The 22,842-nt window shown below is 34.7% G+C and overlaps 3 protein-coding genes and 1 long non-coding RNA gene across 7 annotated transcripts; 2 read left to right on the plus strand and 2 right to left on the minus strand.

The window, feature by feature from the left end:
• Window positions 1–968: 968 nt before the first annotated feature.
• Window positions 969–2,298, plus strand: LOC144552919 (oxygen-evolving enhancer protein 3-1, chloroplastic-like). The gene is made up of 3 exons (XM_078300956.1): window positions 969–1,338; window positions 1,666–1,961; window positions 2,080–2,298. Exons 1-3 carry the CDS (start codon window positions 1,068–1,070, stop codon window positions 2,176–2,178), a joined length of 666 nt encoding a protein of 221 aa, XP_078157082.1. The 5' UTR covers window positions 969–1,067; the 3' UTR covers window positions 2,179–2,298.
• Window positions 2,299–2,439: 141 nt separating this feature from the next.
• LOC144552922 (Ribosomal L28 family) lies at window positions 2,440–4,232 on the minus strand. Its single transcript, XM_078300958.1, has 2 exons — window positions 3,885–4,232; window positions 2,440–2,976 (listed from the first exon to the last, which is right to left on the minus strand). Exons 1-2 carry the CDS (start codon window positions 4,079–4,081, stop codon window positions 2,583–2,585), a joined length of 591 nt encoding a protein of 196 aa, XP_078157084.1. The 5' UTR covers window positions 4,082–4,232; the 3' UTR covers window positions 2,440–2,582.
• A 5,392-nt stretch (window positions 4,233–9,624) lies between these two features.
• LOC144552763 (uncharacterized) lies at window positions 9,625–13,353 on the plus strand. 4 transcript variants are annotated; one of them, XR_013511221.1, is made up of 6 exons: window positions 9,625–9,980; window positions 10,530–10,631; window positions 11,457–11,528; window positions 12,040–12,297; window positions 12,569–12,697; window positions 13,040–13,353. It is a non-coding gene; the product is annotated as an uncharacterized LOC144552763 (long non-coding RNA). The 4 variants fall into 4 exon arrangements; XR_013511220.1 differs by lacking the exon at window positions 13,040–13,353 and having other exon boundaries at window positions 12,040–12,090; window positions 12,193–12,297; window positions 12,569–13,030; XR_013511219.1 differs by lacking the exon at window positions 13,040–13,353 and having other exon boundaries at window positions 12,569–13,030.
• Window positions 13,354–17,199: 3,846 nt separating this feature from the next.
• LOC144553207 (steroid (22S)-hydroxylase-like) lies at window positions 17,200–22,575 on the minus strand. Its single transcript, XM_078301305.1, has 8 exons — window positions 22,355–22,575; window positions 20,302–20,624; window positions 19,052–19,204; window positions 18,682–18,933; window positions 18,082–18,174; window positions 17,902–17,980; window positions 17,714–17,820; window positions 17,200–17,430 (listed from the first exon to the last, which is right to left on the minus strand). Exons 3-8 carry the CDS (start codon window positions 19,190–19,192, stop codon window positions 17,200–17,202), a joined length of 903 nt encoding a protein of 300 aa, XP_078157431.1. The 5' UTR covers window positions 19,193–19,204; window positions 20,302–20,624; window positions 22,355–22,575.
• Window positions 22,576–22,842: the final 267 nt, after the last annotated feature.

Consider the following 22,842-nt stretch of genomic DNA (forward strand, 5'->3'; position numbering starts at 1 on the left):
ATACTGATCGAATTTGCCCTTCTCTAGAAATTTTTCTGCCCCTCTAGATGTTTGATTTGTAATTTGAGTTAAATTTAGTGTTAAAATCAAAATAAATTTATTGAATTATAATTGGTAATTAAAATATCATAAATTATAAGTCAATGCATTGAAAAATATAAGTCAAAGTATTGTTCTTTTATCGAGTATCCTATTAGTTAATGGATTTAAATCTGATAAACTATTTAAATCCGATTCGATATTTTTTTGCCTCCCCCCGACGAAAATCCTAGATCCGCTCCTGATAATCACATAAATATAGTTTTAATTAAAGTCCAATACGATATGCAGTTTTATAGATGTACAAATATCATTTATATTATAATATATTGATGAAATGTAATATATGTTTCTTCATTTGTAAAAATGTTCAAGCTTTTCAAAATGATAATATCAAACAATCTGTAAACGACGTTCGGTGCATAACCAAACAATTCTTAAATTGCTTACTTAATAACTAGGATATTTATATATTTATATGTTCAACACAATACCTTTTCAATTACTTTTTTAGTTTTGAAGCATCTTTTGGATTGATAAGAAGATATTGTCAGCATCATGAAATTATTTCATTACCAAGTAGATATTATCCCATGTTTAAACAATCGGAAGGAAATATAATAATTCTAGAAGAGTATATTTTGTGATGTCATTTTCATAACCTAAGTACATACAATCCAGTAAAAAAAATTTCCCGGTAAATAAATCAATTAAAACCTTTAAAAGCTTTTTATTGCCGGGCTAGATAACATTTACAGCTTTACATCAATTTCCAGTCCAGTAGAATCAGACACGTGTCATTTATCTAGTGGCTGAGTCACCACCCAATCCCGCTTACTGCGTATCCAAACCACAAGACCTGCCACATGGCATGCAACCACTGGTCATCAACTTATCCAACTAATATTCGACCAGATAAGGCACAATTGCATCAAACCCCTCAAAAATATAATCCCTATTTCTGCTTCACACAAGAAACCGTTACACGTAATAAGCAAAACAAAAGGAAAAATAAAAGGAGGAGAGGGATGGCTCAAGCTATGGCTTCTATGACCGGCGCATCTCAGCAGGTCGGGCTGGGTTCATTGTCAAGCAGGCGCATCTCAGCAGGTCGGGCTGGATTCATTGTCAGAGCCCAACAATCACCAGTTGAGAGTGAGACAGTTGTGCAGACTGGCAGGCGGGCCGCACTCGGACTCATAGCTGCCGGGGTGACAGGTGGGGCATTTGCTCAGGTTGCACTGGCTGCGGCCCGTTCGATCAAGATCGGTCCTCCTCCTCTGCCTTCCGGTGGATTACGTAAGCATCATTTACCTGTTTGTTTTAATTTTGCTTTTAGAAATAATCTTTATGTACTTGTTTGGAATGATTCATCTCTGATTCTGAATATATATTGTTTGCTGTATTTTCAGGTCATAATTAATTAGTTGGCATCACTTGAATAAAAATCTATTGTCCACACAGTACGTACATATAAACAAATATACCTTCAAAGCCAGATTTCTGTTTTGAAATAAATATCCAGAAAAAGTGTGTAATTTCATTCATCATAACAAATATACATAATCTTCAAAAACCTTCTTAAGTATTCAATTTAATAACAATTTTATTTTATGTTAACTTTAGCCGGCACCGAAAACTCGGACCAAGCACGTGATTTTGATCTGCCACTGAAGAATAGGTTCTACATACAGCCATTGAGTCCGTCAGAGGCGATGGTCCGGGTGAAGGAATCGGCAAAAGACATCTTCAACCTGAAGTCGCAGATTGACAAGAAGGCGTGGCCATACGTGCAGAATGACCTGCGGTTGAAGGCATCGTACCTGCGCTATGACCTCAACACCATCATCTCTGCTAAGCCCAAGGAGGAGAAGAAGCCTCTCAAGGAAATCTATGGCAAACTCTTTGCCACAATCGATGAGGTAACCTCTTTTTCTTTTCCTTTAACTGAGAGCATCTACATCAGTAAAATTAAAAAGAAATTAAAAAACAGATTCTAAGAAAAGCTGATGTATGTGTTTGTTTGATTGCTAATTACAGCTTGATCATGCGGCCAAGATAAAGAGCCCCAAAGAAGCTGAGAAGTACTTTGCCGAGACCACATCAGTCCTCAATGATGTCATTGCCAAACTAGGCTAGCAAAAAAAAAATGAAAGCCCCTAATTTTCACTTGTATTCTCCACTCCTGCTTGTATTTTTTGTTTATAAAGATCAGTGTGTATTGGAGAATCTATTATATTTGCAATTTCAGACATTTTATTCATGCTAATTAATTTTTTTTTCCTATTTAACCAACCATGAACAAGTTAAAACATTTTGAATCTACACAACAGATATTAGAGTAGATTTGTTGAGCAAATGCTTTAATTCAAATAATAAAAAGAACTGTAAAACTAAACAGAACTACAGACGTCCATACTTTATTCAAACAAGAATGATAACATTCTGAAAATACAAGAAGAAAAGAAAAGAAAATATATAAAAAAAAAATCAGAATCAAGTTAGACTCTCGAAAAGGAACCAACAAAAACTCGCGCAACATCTCATCCAACAACAATGAATTTCCCTTTGCTCCTACCATCTCCTCTTTGCTTTCCCTCTTCTTTCACCACTCTCCTCGACTCATTTGTCACTTCTTTCTTGGTAGCTCCGGCCTCTTCAAACCCTTTCGCGATATTAGCCTCTTCTTCTGGAGAGAAAAAACCAACCTCCATTTGACCTAACTGAGCATACATTTTCTCGACACGGGCCTTCCAAATGACACCCAATTCAGTCTGCATTTTATTGTATGGGGTTTTGAGGAGGTACTCGTCAATGCCACCGGCCTTGTCGATACATCGAAGAGCGTGTGTGGTCACCTTCACACGAATGTGGCGGTCATGGATGTAGCTGAATAGGCGCTTCTCTTGCACATTTGGCTTCCATGTGCGCCTTGATCTAAGCAATGCGGATTTAACATAAGAAAATTGGTTAATGAATTATGAAATTAAACTGTGTTGCCATACATGTACCTGGCTTGATACAATACATGATTGTATTTAATATTCGGTGATAGACAAAGCATTAGAAAAAATAAAAACTTGAGCCCTTCTTGAGTTTTAGAAAGATTACTAAATGGACCTTTGTATCAAAGTTCTCTCCTTCTAATACCTAATTAGAACCACATACATTGTTATATTTCTCAAAAGCCCTATCTGTAATTTGTTGCATGATTAGGAAAATTGTTAAAACTAAGCATACAAAAATAATAGCAATGCAATTTTTACTATGTCCAAGATTGATGATATGTAATTGCCACAACCTCACAGTGTTTTTGCAGGTTCTCAGTACAATTTTAGAATGAACCATGAAGCTTTCTTAAAAACTTAGCTCAAACAGTCACTTGCAACAAAATTATGACAACACAACTCAATGTGGCAATATTCTAAGAAGCAAACAGCACAATAGATAATTGCTAGATGACCTAGGGTTTGTAATAGAAGATAACAGATAAGGAGGATAAATCATATTTATTGACACCAATTAGGACCCAAATATGATCATTCCTTCATGAGCAATTTCACACATTCAATTATCTAGATATCCATATATACTGTGGGGAAAATGAAAAAATGGTAAATTATAATCATTTAGTACTGATATAAGTTGCTTTAGAGGATCCTCATATTTCACCTTTGCTGATGCTTAACGCCCAAACCCAAAATTATTTAGACTAAATTACAATTAAGCAACTCAAACTCAAGTACATGGTTCGTGCATTATAAATTAATGGATATCAATCAACAAAGAGAGAGACCACTACACCAAATTAGAGAAAGCAAAAGAGAGGAGAATGGATGGATTACTTGTTGCCGCCATCCTCGCTGACCTTGTTACCGAACCGGATATGGCGTCCGGCAAAGATACCACGCTGGGCTCGCCCCATGACCACCTTGCTGTCGGGCATCAACCCCTTTATCGACTCCATCACTCCCTTTGGGAGATCCTTGCTCCCCACCTCCCGCACCACCTTTTTGTACAGCTCCCGTCCTCTGAACGACATCTCGCCGTTCGTTCGTTTGTTTTATTGGTTCGGTTTTTTCTTCCGACTAGATTTTTACACGGCGGCTGGGAGAGTGGGAGGAGGTGATGAGGAATGAACGAGAGACGAGGAGAATTCGGAGCAGCAGTGATGCAGTGGAGCGGTCAGATTTAAATGGGCCGGGCAAAGAGAGGTCAGATCTATTAGTAGGCCGGCCCAACATTGATTCCTTGGGCTTTTTTGTTACAGTTTCAACTTACAGACTTGAGATTTGATCACATTAGTAGCGCCTGTCTGAATTTTCAACTCTTTCATTTTTCGATATTCTCTTTAACACTGTCATACCTACTCCATGCGGCAAACAGTATGAAACCAGCAAGCATACATATCACAAAAGTCCATACTATGAATTATTATCTCCATTTTCAAAGTTCAAATAATCAATTTGAATTGTTTAACATGAACTCCATATCAAAATGTAATTGCAGATTAAATTTTATATTATTTAAATTTTTTTTTACTATTTCTTTTGAATAGGTAGAAAATCGCTTTATCTAAAGATTCTAAACAATTCAAAAACAATGATTATCTACCTATCAAAAAAAATTAGTAAAACTTAATCTGCAAATACATTTTCATATAAAGATTTATTTTAAACGTTATAGATCGACTGCTTAGACTTTATAAATGAAGATATTGATACATAGTACGGATTAATCTGAGCTATGCATAGTAGCATAGCCTCACTCGGATATAATAGTATATTAATATATGCGAAAAAAACAATAAATTTCATTCAAAAAATTAAAAAATACTACAAATAATTGTCTTTTCATAGTTATTAATATGAGGAGGGTTCAAATGCCTCCATGTTTTTGTACCTCCATCATGCCTCTATCTCTCTCTATCATTTTCAAAGTTCAAACAGTCGATCCGAACCGCTCAACCTAACCTCCATACTAAAATATGTTTGGAGACCAAATTTTATATTTTTATTAATTTTTTTACTATTTTTTAGATAAGTACAAAATAAGTAAATCTGAACCATTTAAAAACAATATTTTTGTACCTATCTAAAAAAATAGTAAAAAAATTCCTAAAAAATATAAAATTTGGTCTCCAAACATATTTTAGTATGGAGGTTAGGTTGAACGGTTCGGATTGACTGTTTGAACTTTGACAATAATGGAGAGAGATGGAGGCATGATGGAGGCACAAAAACATGGAGGCATTTGAACCCTCCTCTATTAATATATGCGTTTATATTAAATAATTATAAAGAAATGGTATTATCATTTTATCGGGTATTTATAAGGATATTGAGTCAGGTTCGGTTATGGGTCGGATAACTAAATCAAATTCATATCCTATCCATTACAGTATCGGTTTTGATTCGGATTCAGTTCGGATATTAAATTATTAATTTTGTAACCGTACTCATAATTTAACCGGTTATATTTTTTAAACCATATCATATCCAAATTAATTGAATTTGGATCGGTTTCGGATCGGATCCGGCTAATAGACACTTTTAATTAGATGATTTCCACAAAAACATAAATTATTACAATTATTCAACACCTCTTAGCCGAGCTGGAAAAGGTGTGTGTCTCATCACTTTGCATCGGTACATTGTTCATGCTCCAATTAAAAGACTGAAATCGATCGGTTCGTTTGATTATTTTATTTCGGTAAAGACCGAACCGACCAGTTGAACATTAAAGTCTTCACCAAACATTGAAGTCTCGATTCCCGCTTACCCTGACAATAGTGGTGGAAAAAACGAAGCCACCACGTAGGCTAGACTGGAGTGCGATCATTTCTTGAGCAAGCAACAAAGGTCGGACGGGTTTCGTGGGATCTGCGTGGCAATCGGTCCCGATTTGAAGACCGTCGACCAGTTTTTTCAGGACATCATTGAGCGATTCAGCCTCAGCTCCACTTCCGATCATGGCCCTATTCTGATGCATTCTCTAATTTAATTGTGCTTGGTTAAAAGATTGTCAAGCCAAAGCTTGATCATCAATCAAGATTGAGTTTGTTGTCTGAAGGAATAATAGACTGATACCTAAATATGGTTCTGCTTCATTGTTTTTTTTTTGTGTCTTTTTGATCGTTTTGTTTATCTTGGCTTGACTATTTACACTGATTGTTCAATAATTAAAAATTCTTGGTGTCAAATGGGGGATTGCCCAATCCCGACATCAGTACATTTTATCATATCATATACATCACTAATCGTTTTGTTTCTTGGCTTGGCTATTTACACTCATTGTCAACATATATAACTAACACTTCGTAATGTAGTTCACACAGTTGATGATGTCAAGATATTCGACAATGAATTGAAGAATGGAGAAGGGATATCTCCCCACTTTCCTCCCATGCCACCTCCTCCACTCCCCCCCACTCAATCAGAATAAGGTTTAGGGTTTTTTGCATCCCCAAAAGCAGTAATTAGCCAATTAGTACTAATTATTACAATAATTTCTCACTACTTCCAAATTAGTACAAGAAAAACACAAATCACTATAAGTAAATTGACAGCAACAAGAAATTGTAGCTTCTCATTTGATGCGACAACCTTGATAACACCCTCTATTAGCAAGGAATTGTGCTTCTTCAATTCTGCTATCTCATCATTTAGTCGAGCTACTATGCTGACTACATCTGATCTGTCAAATTGTCTTTCAATCCTCATGTTGAGTTCTCCTATTTCACAAAGAATTCCTCATACTCAATTCTCCCACATGTAGAACTTGCACTTAGATGTACTCTGCAATTTCAAAACAAGCCACATGTAAGGTACTGATCACTAGTTTGCACAGTTTAACTACACTAATTCATGAAACATGAAACATGCTTCTTAATTTACCTCCTATTATTTGGATAGTGAACTAGATCATAAGTGGATTATGAAGGGGTGCTTCAGGCATAAATAGTCAAGCCAAGAGAACAAACGATCAGAAAAACAAAATGCTCAGTCGCAAGGTCTATGTCGGATCAGATTTTCCTCACTAAATCCTTTGCAATTTGGACCGCCTGGCAACCTAAAATAAATATGTTCATTAATCCTTTGCAATTTGACTTATGCTTGTCTGAACGCACATATGTAATTGTTTGTTATGTTCAATTTTTTTCCCAGATAAGATCCACTAAATCTGAAAAAGACTCACAGTCCATGAGATTTCTGTGTTCATATTTCTAAACAACCTCCTTCACCCAAGAATCTGAACGCACTGATATAAATTTATCTTGTGTTCTAAGTGTTTTTGGGAAAAAAACAATGTTGCTTTTTGTCTGAACACATTCTAGAGATCGTTCTTTGCGTTCATACTAATAAAAAAATTGTAGCACTAATAAAATTTTATCATTCCAATAAAGAACAAGTAATTGTATTCTTACCAATTCGGTTTTCCTAGCTCTACGATGGCCAAGCCGCTCGTCTACCAGTACCCCGTCCGCCGAGATACTAATATAGGTGGCAAAGATTGGAATTGTCGCTGCATTGTACCACTCTATGTACGCCAGATACGATCGATGATCATAAGGTCTCGTCTCATCAACAATCAATTTCTTCCTATCGTTCCAAGCAGCTACATGCTCGTAGTGGTATTCCAACCAATCTTTAGTTGGATACTTTTGACAATCTACCTTATGGATGTCATGTAGCGTCGAATGAGCGGAAGGTGGAATGACTTGAATTTTTTCGAATTGGCGCATCACGCGGTCAGGATGGTACGTCTCCACAATGCTGAAATCAATTAAGGGAGCTATACTCAACCAATATTTGTGGCCAGCCATGCAAGCGGGTGGCAAGATTGAACGGATTGACATGTCATACAGGATCCATTCCACGTCCTCATCTTGCATGATATCGAGCATCGTTCGATAATCTTGTAGGGTGTACTTGTTCTCCCCTTCTTCCATTCATGCTTTGCTGACCAATAAAACCCTCTTGGTGGAACATCTCCGGGACTTAGGCCACGGAGCACAACTCTTGACAATGCAACCGAACGGCCCATTTTGAAACCCATTTTGAAACGCTCCCAACCCCATATTTGCATCAATCCAAGTGGCCCCGCAATTTGCGTTGCATTTTTCTTACATGCATGGCACAACACCCTATACAATTTTGCGAGAATTGTCAAACCCCAACTATACGATTGAATGTTTTGCAAATTGCCAAGCAAACTCAAGTACATGCAGGGCACTGAGTTGCTCGTCAAATCTGTCAACATAAACGACCTCAAAATACACAAAATATAGGCTCAGAAATATTATTGTACCACGATATCGGTTGACCCCGGGTCTAGACTCCCATATGGTCCGCAACCAAGTGAGCAACAAAGCAGACTTGTTTTCCATTGCATCCGTGTCTGGAGTGACACTGAGATATTTTGCAATTATCTCTTCCCACTTCCAGTTGGTGGCCCTGCATACCGGCATATCGTCCATCGGTAAACCGAGCAATAGTGCCACATCTTCAAGTGTGATGGTCATTTCCTCGACAGGTAGGTGAAATGTATTCGTCTCGGGTCTCCATTGTTCAACAAGAGCGCATATGAATGCATCGTTGATTTTGACCTGCTAAATTTGGTGAACACCATAAAACGCCAACGCCTTTAGATAGGGTTCGTAGCGGTCATTCCATTCTAACAAGTGGTTGACGTGACGAACTGTCATTCTAGCCAACGTCTTCTTGTCAATTAGTGCTTGCTATTTGTGAGTTGATTGCATTATGTGCAAGGGGTGTTTGGTTGCCTCGGCTTCAAAGGGTGACTCATCACCACTCGTTTCAGTTGACTCCCTTGCCTCCTCCGACTCCACTATATTGTCAGAAGTTCTAGTGCGTTTTCCTCTGCCTCTACCTCTTCCAACGGTAGCTTTAGTACGAGCCATACATAACATTCGCAGAACACATAATCTTGTTAGCAACAAAATAATGCTATAAATAATTCTTTCAATCAAAAATCCTAAACCTATAGCAAATGGCTAAAGAGCTAGTTCACCATGCAAAGTTCATCTTTAAATCCAAAAACCTATATCTCAAGGAAGTTCAACATGCCAAAGTACTGAATGCAAACGATCAATTTTTCTTGTGTTCAGTCATTAATCCTTACTCTAGTTCTCAAGCAAGTTTAAAACCCTAAATCCTAAAATCTCGAACGCACAGAGCCTTTTTGTTCTGTGTTCACAACTTGCCACATTTGTTGGGCCCCCCAAAATTTCCTAATTGTTCTACATCATTAAACCATAGGTTGTTACAAAATCAATGCAAGATCTGGACTACATTAATTTTAAACCCTAAAAATCATTACTTAACAAGATCTGGACTGTTACCTATGGATTCAAGTGTCTTCGCTAGAGAAAATGAAGAGACAGCATCTAGGAGCTGCTCGCTGACGTTCATGCGAGACTGGAGAGAGAGAATGCGTGTTGGATTTAGAGAATGCGATGTCGGAGGAGAGAACACGGGATTGGAGAGAGAGAATGCGAAACGTTCAAAACCCCAATCTATCTTATATATTAATTTTGGATGGGGGAGTGAACAGTAACCCATGTAACACAGCCAAACGGGTCCCTCTGTCAGCGAAATTGGTACGACACCGCTCTTCTCCCAATTATTTTTTACTTTCCAGAAAAAAATTATTCCTCCCGACTTCTACAATTTCCTTCCTCTTCCAAAAAGAAAAGTGCCGCTTTCCTTCGCTTCTCCTCTCTCCGTTCTCGGTTTTACCTTTTCACTTCGTCTGTCAGAGGGCGGTGCTCTGACCAATTGAGTCGATTCATAGACTTGCCATCTCTACTCCGCTGGCCTCATCTACTACCGTGGGCCTATCCACCGTTCCTCCGTCCTCTTGCAAACAATTTTAAAGACCTCTACCTGTTATGCTTATCTCCGTCTCTCTATATTCAGGCAACTATTTTCTTCTCTCTTCTTTCTCAGTCAATTTTTCATTTTTCATTTTCATACATGAGCCTTTATTGAGTGGGTAATAACCAAATCACTTCAAAATAATTAAAGTGATCAAATTGTGATGGATTAGCCTCTTCACTATTCCGGAAACCATTTAGGTAGATAAATGGGTATGCTAATTCGATCGACACATTTGCCGATGACAATTCATGAATTTCGGTTGGTGTTCCTTGCTTCCGACTAACCCTTGACTACACACTCATCAAATTTATCTGATTGTTTTTAATGTAGTCGGTCCCAAGTTGACCAACAATCACCGGGAAAGTTCATCTTACTAAAGGCCTTCCGTAATGATAATTTTCTGAAAAACACTAATTTCAAAATGTAAAAAAAGGTAGTATTAGTTTAAAAAAAAAATACTGTATTGAAGTTCATTCAATATGTTATCTATGTTTCTTCTTTTATGTTTAATTTCTGAAAAAAAAATTCATGTTTACCTATTTCAAAAATTTGTGTGGTTATGCAATTTACCTGTTCCAAAATTTGAAGGTGATTTTGTAGTACATTAGGTGGATAACGCAATTAGAACAATGGAAACAGTGTGAAGACTGTATTCTTCTGTTTTGTCATAGAGTAAGACAACAAAACAAGGTTAGTTGATTTGTCCTTTATATGTGAAATTTTTAGCTATGTTGTGTTAATTTCATAGTTGACTTGAACAATTTTCTGAACTTCTTGCCCTATAATTTATTAACAATTTTCTCTTTGCACCCTAATGTCTGTTATCGTATCGATTTTTGTGTATATATAACTTATGCAGATGAGCATGGCGTTATACTGTAGTTCTCCTTAAGTAAAAGAAAAACTATTAAAATTCATATTGTTGATAAATATTAGTAAAATGTATAAAGAAAAATAATTACTTTGAAATGTTACTCACTGATATGTACAAACCCAATTTTATTTTTCTTACTAATAAAATTGTAGCTCAACAACAGTTGACAACCCAATGGTCCTAAAATCTGGTTAGTCATCCATTAGTTTTAAATAGTGTTTGTTGATGAGTGAATATTTTGTGAATGCAGAGTCGCAATGTGAAAAATCGCGATATTTTGTTAATACTTTAGTGTCACCCACATGATACTTGATAGCCATGGTCAATTTAAAAAATCGCAAAGGACCCCCAACATATTATGTTACTTTTTGTCTAATAATAACAGTTGTGTGGTAATTACATAATTTTACTTTATTCACCTTTATTTTAAAATTTCATACATAATTTTACCAATGCATGCTGGCTTGCTAATAAAGAGGGGGGAATTTAATTTGCAATATCAAATATTGAGACTATTTGAACTGTAAGAGTTGTATATAATCTTTCCTGCTGTTTCTCTTTTTTTTCACCTGATTTCCATTTAGGTTTTTGTTAATTTTACTAAAAAAAATATTTATCCTCTTTTGCTTATTATGTGCCAGGTTATCCACCAGCAATGGTGTGATTTTCATCTGCGTGTCTTGCCTCTCTCTACTGTCTCTGTCTGCACTAAGGTATACCATTGTCATTGCTCCTCTTTGTTGTTCCTTTTTTCTTTTTCTTTTTTTGTATTCTCTCTTGAGTTAGTACTTAAGTGATTTTTGTCAACAATAAAGAGACAACCAAATATATTATGTCAATGATTGATTCATCAGTGATGAGTCTTTATACTTAAGAAGTCTATATGTTAGAACTAAGTGATAATTTTTGGAATTACTAGAAAAAATGGCGTACACACTTTCTTTAATTTACAAAAAAAATGCAAACCAACCTGTACCGGTTAGTGGAATCCTTACTTTTTAAAAATAATTGATTGCATTCATAACACAGCATCATTTTCAAAGTGATAATTAGTGGAATGAACATATCTTTTAAGATTAATAATAATATACTTTTTATCTATACCAAGGTTCTTTATATTTCTGAAGCTAAATAATCATTATAATATCTCTACTGACAATGCATCAGCATGATTTGACTTGCAAATTGCAATGTATTTCATCTTCCAATGATTTTGTTGTGCAGGTTTTCTCTCAACACAAGTGGCCTGAATCATTAGAGACAAATTTTATTATGGTAGGAGTATGCTAATGATAGCTTCTCTTTCCTAAAATGTCTACTTTTCAATGTTTAAGTCAAATATGTTACTATTATTCCTTATTGTTTCATGTTAAAAAGGGTCTTCTTCAGTAGGAACTTCAGTCAATCTAGATATTTGATGGGTTTCTCTACAGCTGCCGATAAAGATAGTACAACTATGACTCGCAAATGTATGACTTTCAGGTACTAATTTTTCTAATCAACATTTGTTTGTCTTACCCCTTTCACATATAGTTATTAAGTTCTAATAACTGCTCAAAAAGATGCCTCCTCAAAATCATCTCAAAACCTGTGTAGCCTTTCAATCCGTGTATTATTCGTCTACAGAGAGAATGGCAAAACTTGAAATATGGCTTGGTACTCTTTGATCTTTGGACTGACACAAAAATTAAGTTGTTTTTTTTTTAACAAGATATTTCATTACATCATTCAACCGAACTTTTGTCTGTATCAGTAGGGTTGTTGGAGGATCGAGCGAGAGCTAAAAAGTTCTTCAACAAAAATTTTGTTTCCCACTATTGATCGAGTCGCAAGCAGGGTTTGTGAAGTCCATCTATCCAGATATCTATTTTGCCTGTCAGAGGTGAACTCTACATTTCACTAACTCAAAATTATAGGCAATGTTAATTGCAAAGTGGCAAACAAATGTAATAAAGTAGAAGATGAGACTTGATTTATTTGACTAAATTACAATACAAATATCTGTTTTCCTTATCAGAGGAGAACTCTTCTTTTCCGATTGGAGTTTTGTTGTAAGAGGTAAATATTGCCAAATAGGAGAATTAGAAATATATATTCTCCATAAATAACAAACTGGAGTTACCCAAAACAACTGTACCAACTATCTATATAACATACTAATTTTTGCTATAAATATAAAAAAAATTTACACACTTTTCTTTCCACTTCAAAAAATTTGCCGAAGCATCGCGAGGCCTTTGCCTAGTCGGGTTTAATTCCTGAAGTTCATCAAATCGGCACGAAAATTGAAACGTTAAGAGTTGATCATTGGCTGATAGCACGAATCATGAAGAGTCTAAGTTGATTGAGATGCTGCACAAATAATGAAGCATTCGCCACCAATCTTGAAGCACTCGACTCGAAATCTGAAGCTCTCGCACGAATCACAAAGGGATCATTCGTTTAAGAGACTGAATCTTGAAGCACTTGATAAAGAATCTGGGGCCAGCGCGAATCCTGAAGGATTCATTTTGAATTAATGAGTGATAGACAGGGAAAGCAGTAGAATTTTCGTTATTTAGAATAAAAGTAAAAACATAATTTTATAATAGTACTCTTTTAATGCATTTTTTTAATTGTTTGTGAAATGTTGGTTTATGAATGAAAAAGTTTTGCTTCTTTAGGAAATTGTTACCGAAATTGTTTGTAAAATTTGAAAGAATTGTTTGTGATGAAATGTTCAGATGTTAAAATGTTCCCCGTTGTTTGTGAAATTTAGCAAAGTTGACAAATTGTTCATCAATTAAAACGCATATAAGAAAGAATTCAACAAGAAACTTACGCTGATGTGAGGTCAAAACATTTTTGGTACTCGCCCCACTGGTAGTAATATTCGGCTTTACAAGCCATCAGATCGGCGTTGTATTTTGGACTCTTATTATTCAAAGAAGAATTTGAAAAGGAAAGACCGCTTGTTCCTTCCTCTAGGTCTCTAAATTTGGCCTCCATAATACTTTATTTTCATGCTAAAAAAATGAGAATAAAATTTTGCTCAGAATATTAAACAGCCACAAATTACACATCAGGTTGTGTACTGGTACCAGACTCAATAGTCCATATATACGGCCACAAATTACACCAAGGTAATCTCAACATACATTTATCTCATCATGTTCTACGAATTGGTGTAATTAAGAGGATGCTGTGACGAACTTCAATACAAGGAAACAAATTAAGAAATCAAAAGTTCGGTTATTGTGGTTTTTAAAAATTATAAACCGACTCAAACTAAAGAAACCAAATAATACTAAAAATTGAACCGAACCAGTTCAATTAAACCAACGAACCGAACTATTTGAACTGAATTTTTTCGATTCAGTTAAAAACCAAACAAACCGGACCTGATGAACATCTATACATAAGTATACTAATTACTTCACATAGGCTTATAACTGCTAATAGCAATCACATAATTTTTTGAAACTAAATTAGAAAAAATCTAAGGAAATAATGTGTGATTTGAACGTCATCATGATCTCTATGTAAAAATATACTTGGAGGCCAACTTTTACATTTTTTTAGAATTTTTTTACTATCTTTAGATCAAGTAATTTTGTACCTATTTAAAAAAATAATAAATTTTTTTTTTAGAAATGTAAAATTTGTTATCCAACCACATTTTTATATGGACATCATGTTGAATGATTTGGGTTATTGTTTAGACTTTTAAAATAAAGATATGCATTCATAGCAGGGTTCTAAATAGCGCCGCTATAGCGTTTTTGGATCATAAAAGCTATGGCGCTATAGCGCACTATTCTGCACTATAGCAACGCTATTTGAGAATAACGCTGTTTTTTCAGCGAGCATACTATGATGCGATAAAAACTATTTAAACCTTTAATTCATAGTACGGACCAAAATACAATGCGCTATGCATAGCAGCATAGCCTCAATCTCTATGCATAGCACCATAGCCTCACTCTTTCAACAATTGTCAGTTTGTCACTGACTTGTTTTTAAATGAGCAATTTTTTTTTGAATTTGTTTGTGCTTTAATAAACTAACTTATAGATAAAAATAAAGAACTTTTCTGTCATTCACATCTACATATTAATTTTGAACAAGCGCAGAAAAAACACGGACAAGTCTTCAGATCACTTTATTACACATAATATATCTCTTTTTTTTATTATTATTATTAGGATCCTTGTCCTTTTCTACTCAATCCTGTTTTTACAGCCAATCAGTCAGTACACTATGCTATAAAACCCTTTAGTCAGCTCCTTGTACATGACCAAGCAAAGGGCTCAGCCTTGTAACACATATCAAGCATCACTGGTATATTGCAATGCACTAAAAACTTCAAATTTGACTTTTACTGGAAAATCAGCAAGCCTGAATTAATATAGAGATCAAAATGCAAAAGAAACCATACCAGAGAATTCAAAAACACACAGAATTAACACAAATTTCAAATTACTTGGATATTTGTCCAATTAATTATGAATTTTTAAAGTAAAGCTTTTAAAAATGAAAAATGCTGAAATAAAATGTGAGAATGACCTCCTCTGCGCCTGTGCACAAATTAAATCATTAAAAATAGGAATAAAATTCCAAAAATTGTGCAACTTGGCAGGATTGCATCTTAGACATTCCTCTATGATCCGATGAAAAAGAATTGCATGCTTGTTAACAAATTTAACAAGAAAAGGGTCCAATTCAGTGATGAAAAATCTGAATTTAATACTATGATTTGCAAAAATCCAATTCAAGCTAAAACCATACTCCTGCCATGCTCAAAACCCTTCAAGGAGTTCAAATAAACTTCTTTCAACCCTTGAACAAGCCTGAGAACCAATGTACCATCATTTGGTACCAATTCGGTACCAACCCGAGAGCCAAGAACTGAAATTAAGTAAAATACTCAACCAAATTCCAAATTGGTCCTACCTATGCCCTTTGCATCTCCAAACGATGCCAATTGATCAAGTAATTGAAGAAAAATACGAAGGAATTGAAGGGAAAAAAAAATACAAATCGGGACTGAAACCCAAGCTCAGCCCAAAACCACCGCTCCGGAGCTTTACCGACCGCCGATAATGGGCGCATTCAGTGTTTTAATAATCGGTTCTTATTCGGTATTCGAAAAGCCACCGAATACTGCATATATAGTATGCGGCCGAATATTCGGATTTTTATTCGGATTTTCAAATGAAAAATCATAAGCATTAACTCTAATAAACATAGATAAACATTACAAATAAATATAAATAAAACATAACACAAGTTAGAACAAGTTAACAACCCACGGTACAAATTACAAAACTACAAGTAAATATAAATAAAACATAAGTTCAAACTTAAATAAATGAAATTATAACTTATTCGGTTCTTATTCGGATTCTTATTCTCTATTCAGAAATATTCAGTTCTTATTCGAAAATATTCGGTTCTTATTCGGATTCTTATTTTAGAAATATTCGACTGAATAGATAATATGCGGAAAAAAATATGCGGCCGAATATTCGAAATCGAATATTGGACCGAATACTCATTTTCTATTCGGATTCCAACCGAATACGAATATTCGGCCGACTAAATCGACTTTTAAAAGACTGGGCACATTTGACTCCTGACACCAAGGTGATCTCAGCCATGTAGTTGGCCGGCGAAGCCGTTTCCATCCTATGGGATTTTGAGTTTAATTTTGAATGTGTATTGGTGTTTTTTCGTTGTTATTGAAATTTTGAAAGCTCTACGATGTAGATATATATATAATGCTAAATAGATCTATTTTGAAAGCTCTTTAATAGCGATCATAATTAAGAATTAAGTTTGACTTTACTAATGGATTTCATTGTGTTTTTGTTTTAGCTAGTTGAGCATTACTAAACAGATCGTAAGCATAGAAGTTGAATCCATTATTTTATTTTTATAGAACGGGTTTTATAATTCAATTTTTCTTTTGAAATCTGCCGCAAGTCGTAACCAAAACTTCATTACTGCGCTCTATGTATTCGGCAAGCTATATCGCTGCCGATCTGTTGCTTCTGGCAGATCCTGATCCGATCTGGTAATACTTCGAATTTGATCTAATCTGACCTAATAGTTTAGCTGTCGATTTGTTATGTTTATAGTCTGGATTGGTTAGAGTTACAATATCTATACAACAGTTTTACAAGATTTATCTAATAGTTTTACAGGATATATGCAATAATTTACTTGATTTATGCAATAGTTTTCAGTTCTTATTTTACATATCTAGATTGATTCATGTAGCTTGTTCAGTTTGTATTTCAACTGATGCAATTGTTTTACAAGATTCTTAAAATTATTTTACAGAATTCTTACAATAGTTGTACAGGATTTTTGAACTAGTTTTACATGATTCATGTAATTATTTTACATGATTTTGGCATCTTTACTGATCGTAAAAACTTGTATTGGTAGCCCATCCTCAAACTCAGTATATGGAAATGCAAGGGGTTCATCGTGCTTGCCCAATTCCCACCGATAATTCCGAACAAGATGATGTAGGAAGACGCTTAATTCCATCTTTGCTATCTCTGCTCCGGCACACATACGATTACCACCTCCGAATGGCATAAATTCTATTGCGCTTGTTAACTTGTTCTATATGTAAAAAATAATGGTCCAATTAATTAAGAATTTGTTTGTGATATCAGATATGTAAACGTTGAGGACATTTGTCAGAAATTATAGTTCGAAGTTGTACCAGTACAGTTAATTATTCAAACCCTCACTTATATATTGGTAAAATAATATTGATAGAAAGAAATATTATGTGGTTTTTTATTAGAACCTCCAAAAGATAGAATTGTACCCTAAATTATTTGTGGTTTTTCGTTCATTTATTTGGGTTCAATGGTGTTTTTCTTCTTCTTCATTTACTGACCTGCCACCTCCAAGGATTGAACTCTTGGGGATTTTCGTGAATTGATCCATCCAAATGAGCAGCAGAAAGAATTGGAAGTGCTGTGCAGCCGCGCGGTATGTCATAACCTTCAATATGTAATTTATACAAGTTGGTGTATTACATAATGAACATTTTCACAAAATATATGCAAATACTTGTACTTTTACCTTGGTAATGCACATCTTGAATGGCTTTCCTTGGCACAAATTTAGCAACATTGCCTAGCCTCAAAGTCTCCTTCACAACCTTCATATACCAGCAAGCATGCAATACAATTATTTTAATTTTCGTAATTAGTGTTATATAGTACAATTACTCAATTGGGAATCTAGATTAAGAGTACGTACACATCCTGTGAACTCCATCTGCCTGTAGTCTTCCCAATTTAGTTTAGTTTCTCCTATTTCAGTTTTTTTTCTTGCAATTCCAAGGTGCTCATCCTATTCCAGAAATTAGAAATAAATATCAAGAACTCCTGATATATACATAAAATGCAAACCAAACTATACTTCCTTCTGTTAATGAAACGGTAGGGAATCAATTCAACTAGATAATTGTTTCTCCCACTTTTTTTTTTTTTAATAATATACAACTTATTTCATCATGAGATAAATAAATAATAATATGATGTTTTAAATTGGCAACATTATCTAATATCACCTCGGTTTGAGTATGTTATTTATAAATATAGACTTGTTCCGAAGAAAACATTTGCTTCTAATTTGTAGAGCAGATTTTGCATGCCCGTTGACTAACATATCACTTTCGACTTTAAATGGTAGCTCTGATAAAAAATTTAGTTTACAAGAAAAGAGGAAATTAGAGAGATACTGCTCTGTATTCCCAAAAGAAATTGTTTATTACCAAGTAATTGTTTGAAGGAAGAATGAAACATGAGTAAGAGAATGTAATGCATTAGACAAAGGGAAAATAAAAGTGTTTATAACCCTTAATTCTTGAAATGCTTTTGGGCATTGACCAAGAAAGAAAATGGCGAGAGAAAGTGCGACACTAGTGGTGTCGAAACCACCAAAGAGCATGCTCGAGAGGACATCAAGGATCTGTTCCCTTGATAGCTTTGATTCCGTCAGACACCAGCAAAGCATGTCATTATTTCCTTCCATATATTCTTGCCTAATCATCTCCATCATCCTTGAATTCATCTTGCGTCCAATCTCACTATAAATCACTGATCGGGACTGCATTGACATATCATTTTTTGTAGTAATCTTATTTTTAGTAATGATACATTTTTTTTTTTTTTATAATTATAGAGTTCCAATATAGCTTCCTTTTTTTAAAAGAAGTGATATGTACCTTGAGAGCCTTCCAATATGCAGTTCCAGGGAATTTGAGAGGTATAGATACTGTCCCTGGCATGAAAGTGGTATATTCTCTCCGGATCTTCTCTGTTTCTGGCTTTCCAGGCTCCATGCTCAGGATATTCTTCGCCATCATATAAAATGTGAACTGCATAGATAAAAATACAATACAATGTTCACTGAAGAAGATTTGTACATCAATCAGTAAGCATTGTTGTTAATTCTATAGTTTGTATATATGCTTGATTAATTTATAGAATGTTACTCTGTGTGCTTTAATAAATTAATTTTAGGCCAGTTAGTCATTAGTTATGGTATATATGTATTGGGGGATATGATACTTTAATAAGAGTAAAGCTAGCGTGTGACATGCTCACCAAGAAAGTTTGGTGAGCATAACTCCAAAAGTATATCGGATCGACGTCAAATGTCAAATCCAAACCGTTGAAATCTATGTACTTCATGAGTGATGCATATATATGCAAAATTTTGAAAGTTTCAAGTTTATTTGCTACACGGTCAAGTGGTTAAAGAAATGAACATTTTATTATAAGTTATTTTATATATTCAATTTTTATTATTTCTTTGACCACTTGACCGTGTAGCAAATAAACTCGAAACTTTCAAAATTTTGCATGTATATGCATCACTCATGAAGTACATGGATTTCAACGGTTTGAATTTGACATTTGATGTCGATCCGATATACTTTTGGAGTTATGCTCACCAAACTTTCTTGGTGAGCATGTCACACGCTAGCTTTACTCCTTTAATAATATATTGATATATACGACAATCCTAAGACTACATTACAATTTTGGCCTATTAATGTTACTATTGTGCAAAGTACTAATATCTCATGTCTTTTATACCTCAATCGTGCCTCACATTATTATTTTCTAAACATCTGTTCCCAATAACTCAATATGATATCTATATTAAAATATTATTGCATACCAAATTTTATATTTTTTTTAGATAGCTATAAAATCACTAATTTTCTGAAAATTCTAGACCATCCAAAAACAGTGATTTTGTACCTATCCAGAAAAATAGTAAAAAGGTTCCAAGAACTATATAATTTTTTGTCTCGAAACACATTTCAATATGAAGATCTTGTTTAGCGTTCGGATCGACTGTTTGGACTCTCAAAACGGAGATAAGATATTTGAGAACTAGAGGATGCATCTTGAGCCATTTCAACCCTCCTATTGTTATATTACATAATATAATTTAGCTACCTACCTTTCTGGCCTCCTCTCTAGCAGAAAGGCACAAACCATCCTTCCATGTGTTAATAATGAGGAGCGCGAGCTGCTCTATATCCGGCAACAAATGAGTACGCAACCTGTCGCTAGACAGGAATTTTAGTATAATATGTCTCAGTTCTTTGTCTCTCGCTGGTCAGATTTATTATTGACCACTCTCCGAAGATCTGCATAAAACTGTCCGGATAAGATGCTTCGAAAAACCGCCCCTCGTTTTGAAGTATAAACCGGTTAAACTCTGCATCGGCTGAGACTATTGTTGGTCTGCCCAAGATATTTGATTTGAAAATCTTCCCATATCTACAAATTAAATCCAGTGGTTGATGTGTTTATTAGGTGTGCGTGAACTATTATTGGGTAAAATGCAAATTCTCTCATTTAGATTTCTATTGAAAGTTAATATCCCCATCAAATTATTGTATTCCTTATAATTGTTATTAAATTAAATACGCAAGTAGCACTTCTTTTAGATTATACAAATGCCAAATAAAAGGGTTAAAAAACCTTTTCATTGTTATTGATTCATTTTAGTTTTAAATCTGATGTAAGAATTTCTCGTAAATTTTAAATTTGGAATGCTTCACTCTCATATTTATCAAAAAAAAAGAAAGAGAGATCGAGATTTTGATATCTAGTTACATAGGGAAACAAAAATTTGGATATAATGTCAACATTTGTACCTAAAGCCTAGTCCCGTAATCACATGTTGTGCGCATGAGCAAATTACATAGTACCAGATGCTAAATGTACATATTTGCGCATCTCTGTTTAGCAAAATGCAGTAGCAACTCAGCATGCTATAATTTTTAGGGCGGCTAATGACTAAGGTTCGGTTCAAATTCGGCTCGGTTCAATGAAAAAAGTAAAATGATTCGGTTCTAATTTGGTTCGCTTTTGAAAGAAAAAAACTCAGCTCGGCTCATGTAAACACTTAACTCGACTCGGCTCGGCTCGTGAGCCGGCTCATATTTTCACTTATTAATTTCTAAAAGTCTTGTAATAACCCCCTATTAAGAGGACTTCGGCTGGAATTAAATAGAAAATTGATTGGGCTTTTCTTGTCGGACTTAGCTATCAATCAAATAACATGAAAATGAGTTTGGTCCCAGGCCGAAAACAAACTTTAAAATTTGAAAAAAAAATTTCAACTTTCAACTTTCAATTTTTTTTTAAATTTCAAAGTTTATTTTCGGCCTGGAACTAAACCCATTTTCATGTTATTTAATTGATAGCTAAGTCCGACAAGAAAAGCCCAATCAATTTTCTATTTAATTCCAGCCGAAGCCCTCTTAACAAGGGGTTATTACAAGACTTAGGACCTGTTCGGCGGATTGATGGGAATAGAAATAGGAATAGGAATAGGTATTAAAAATTTTGAACTGATTTTTACTGTTTACGTGGAAAATAAAATTCAGACTGAATTTTTTTTTCCCACGTGAACAGTAAAAGTTGGAGCTGCCGCCGAACATGACCTTATAGAAATTAAGAAGTAAAAATATAAGTCGGCTCGCGAGTCGAGCTGAATCAAGCCGAACCGAGCCGAGTTTTTTTCTTTCAAAAGCAAGCCGAGTCGAGTTCGGACTTTTTTCAATTTCAAGTCCGTTTTGTTATGAAATATTGAGCCACTCAACTCATTGATTCACGAGCCTGCTCGACTCATTAGCAGCCCTAATAATTTTGTGCCAACTGAAAAATTTCTAGGATCCTTCTAAAATATAACCATACTGTGATCTTATATTTTTGCAATATTCATGTGGTTGACAAAATGTTGGAAAGAAAAAGTGCTGGAACAACTGAGAGGCCGACAATATTAATTGGTTACACATAAGTTTGCAGATATTTTTTTTTTTTGAAAAATAGTGGTATTTACTACCGATTTCATTTGAAATTTAAAATCAGTACATATCTGACCTGATACCAAAATCAAATACGGCGAGTCTGTACAACTGTTCAAAACAATAGTATAAGTTTGCAGATATAACAATACAATAAATATAATTAGACACATGATCATTAATTAATTTAATTACCTATGGATATGGCTTTCCATATATCGACCGAGAGAAGTGGAAGGATGTTGCTTAATAAATGCGAAGATTTCTCCAAAAAAAGGCCATCCCATGCTTCCGGGTGGGAGATTTGGTCGACTCTTTCTTTTTCCATGCTTTTCATAGAGAAAAAGCATTGCAGAAAGAACAAGGAGCAGAATGAGAGAGAAAGTTGAAAGATTAAAGGGTGCATCCATCTTGTGAGATTGAGAGAGTGAGGGAATGAGGCCATTTGGGCTGAATTTAAAGCTCAAAAACAAGGGCCTATATTAAATTCTTGTAATTAATAACGGCTTTCTTGAAATATGACTCAATAATTGCTTCCATGAACAATAATATTTATTAAACATTCTGATTTTGATTTTGATGCCAATGATGATTATGTTCCCTCAAGCATGAATTATTAATCTCCAAAAAACTTTTTTTTGTGTACAAGTTCATAGTTTTTTTATATGCGCAATAGCTAGCAA

Source organism: Carex rostrata, chromosome 4, assembly GCF_964058835.1.
Source record: "Carex rostrata chromosome 4, lpCarRost1.2, whole genome shotgun sequence".
Classification (NCBI taxonomy): domain Eukaryota; kingdom Viridiplantae; phylum Streptophyta; class Magnoliopsida; order Poales; family Cyperaceae; genus Carex; species Carex rostrata.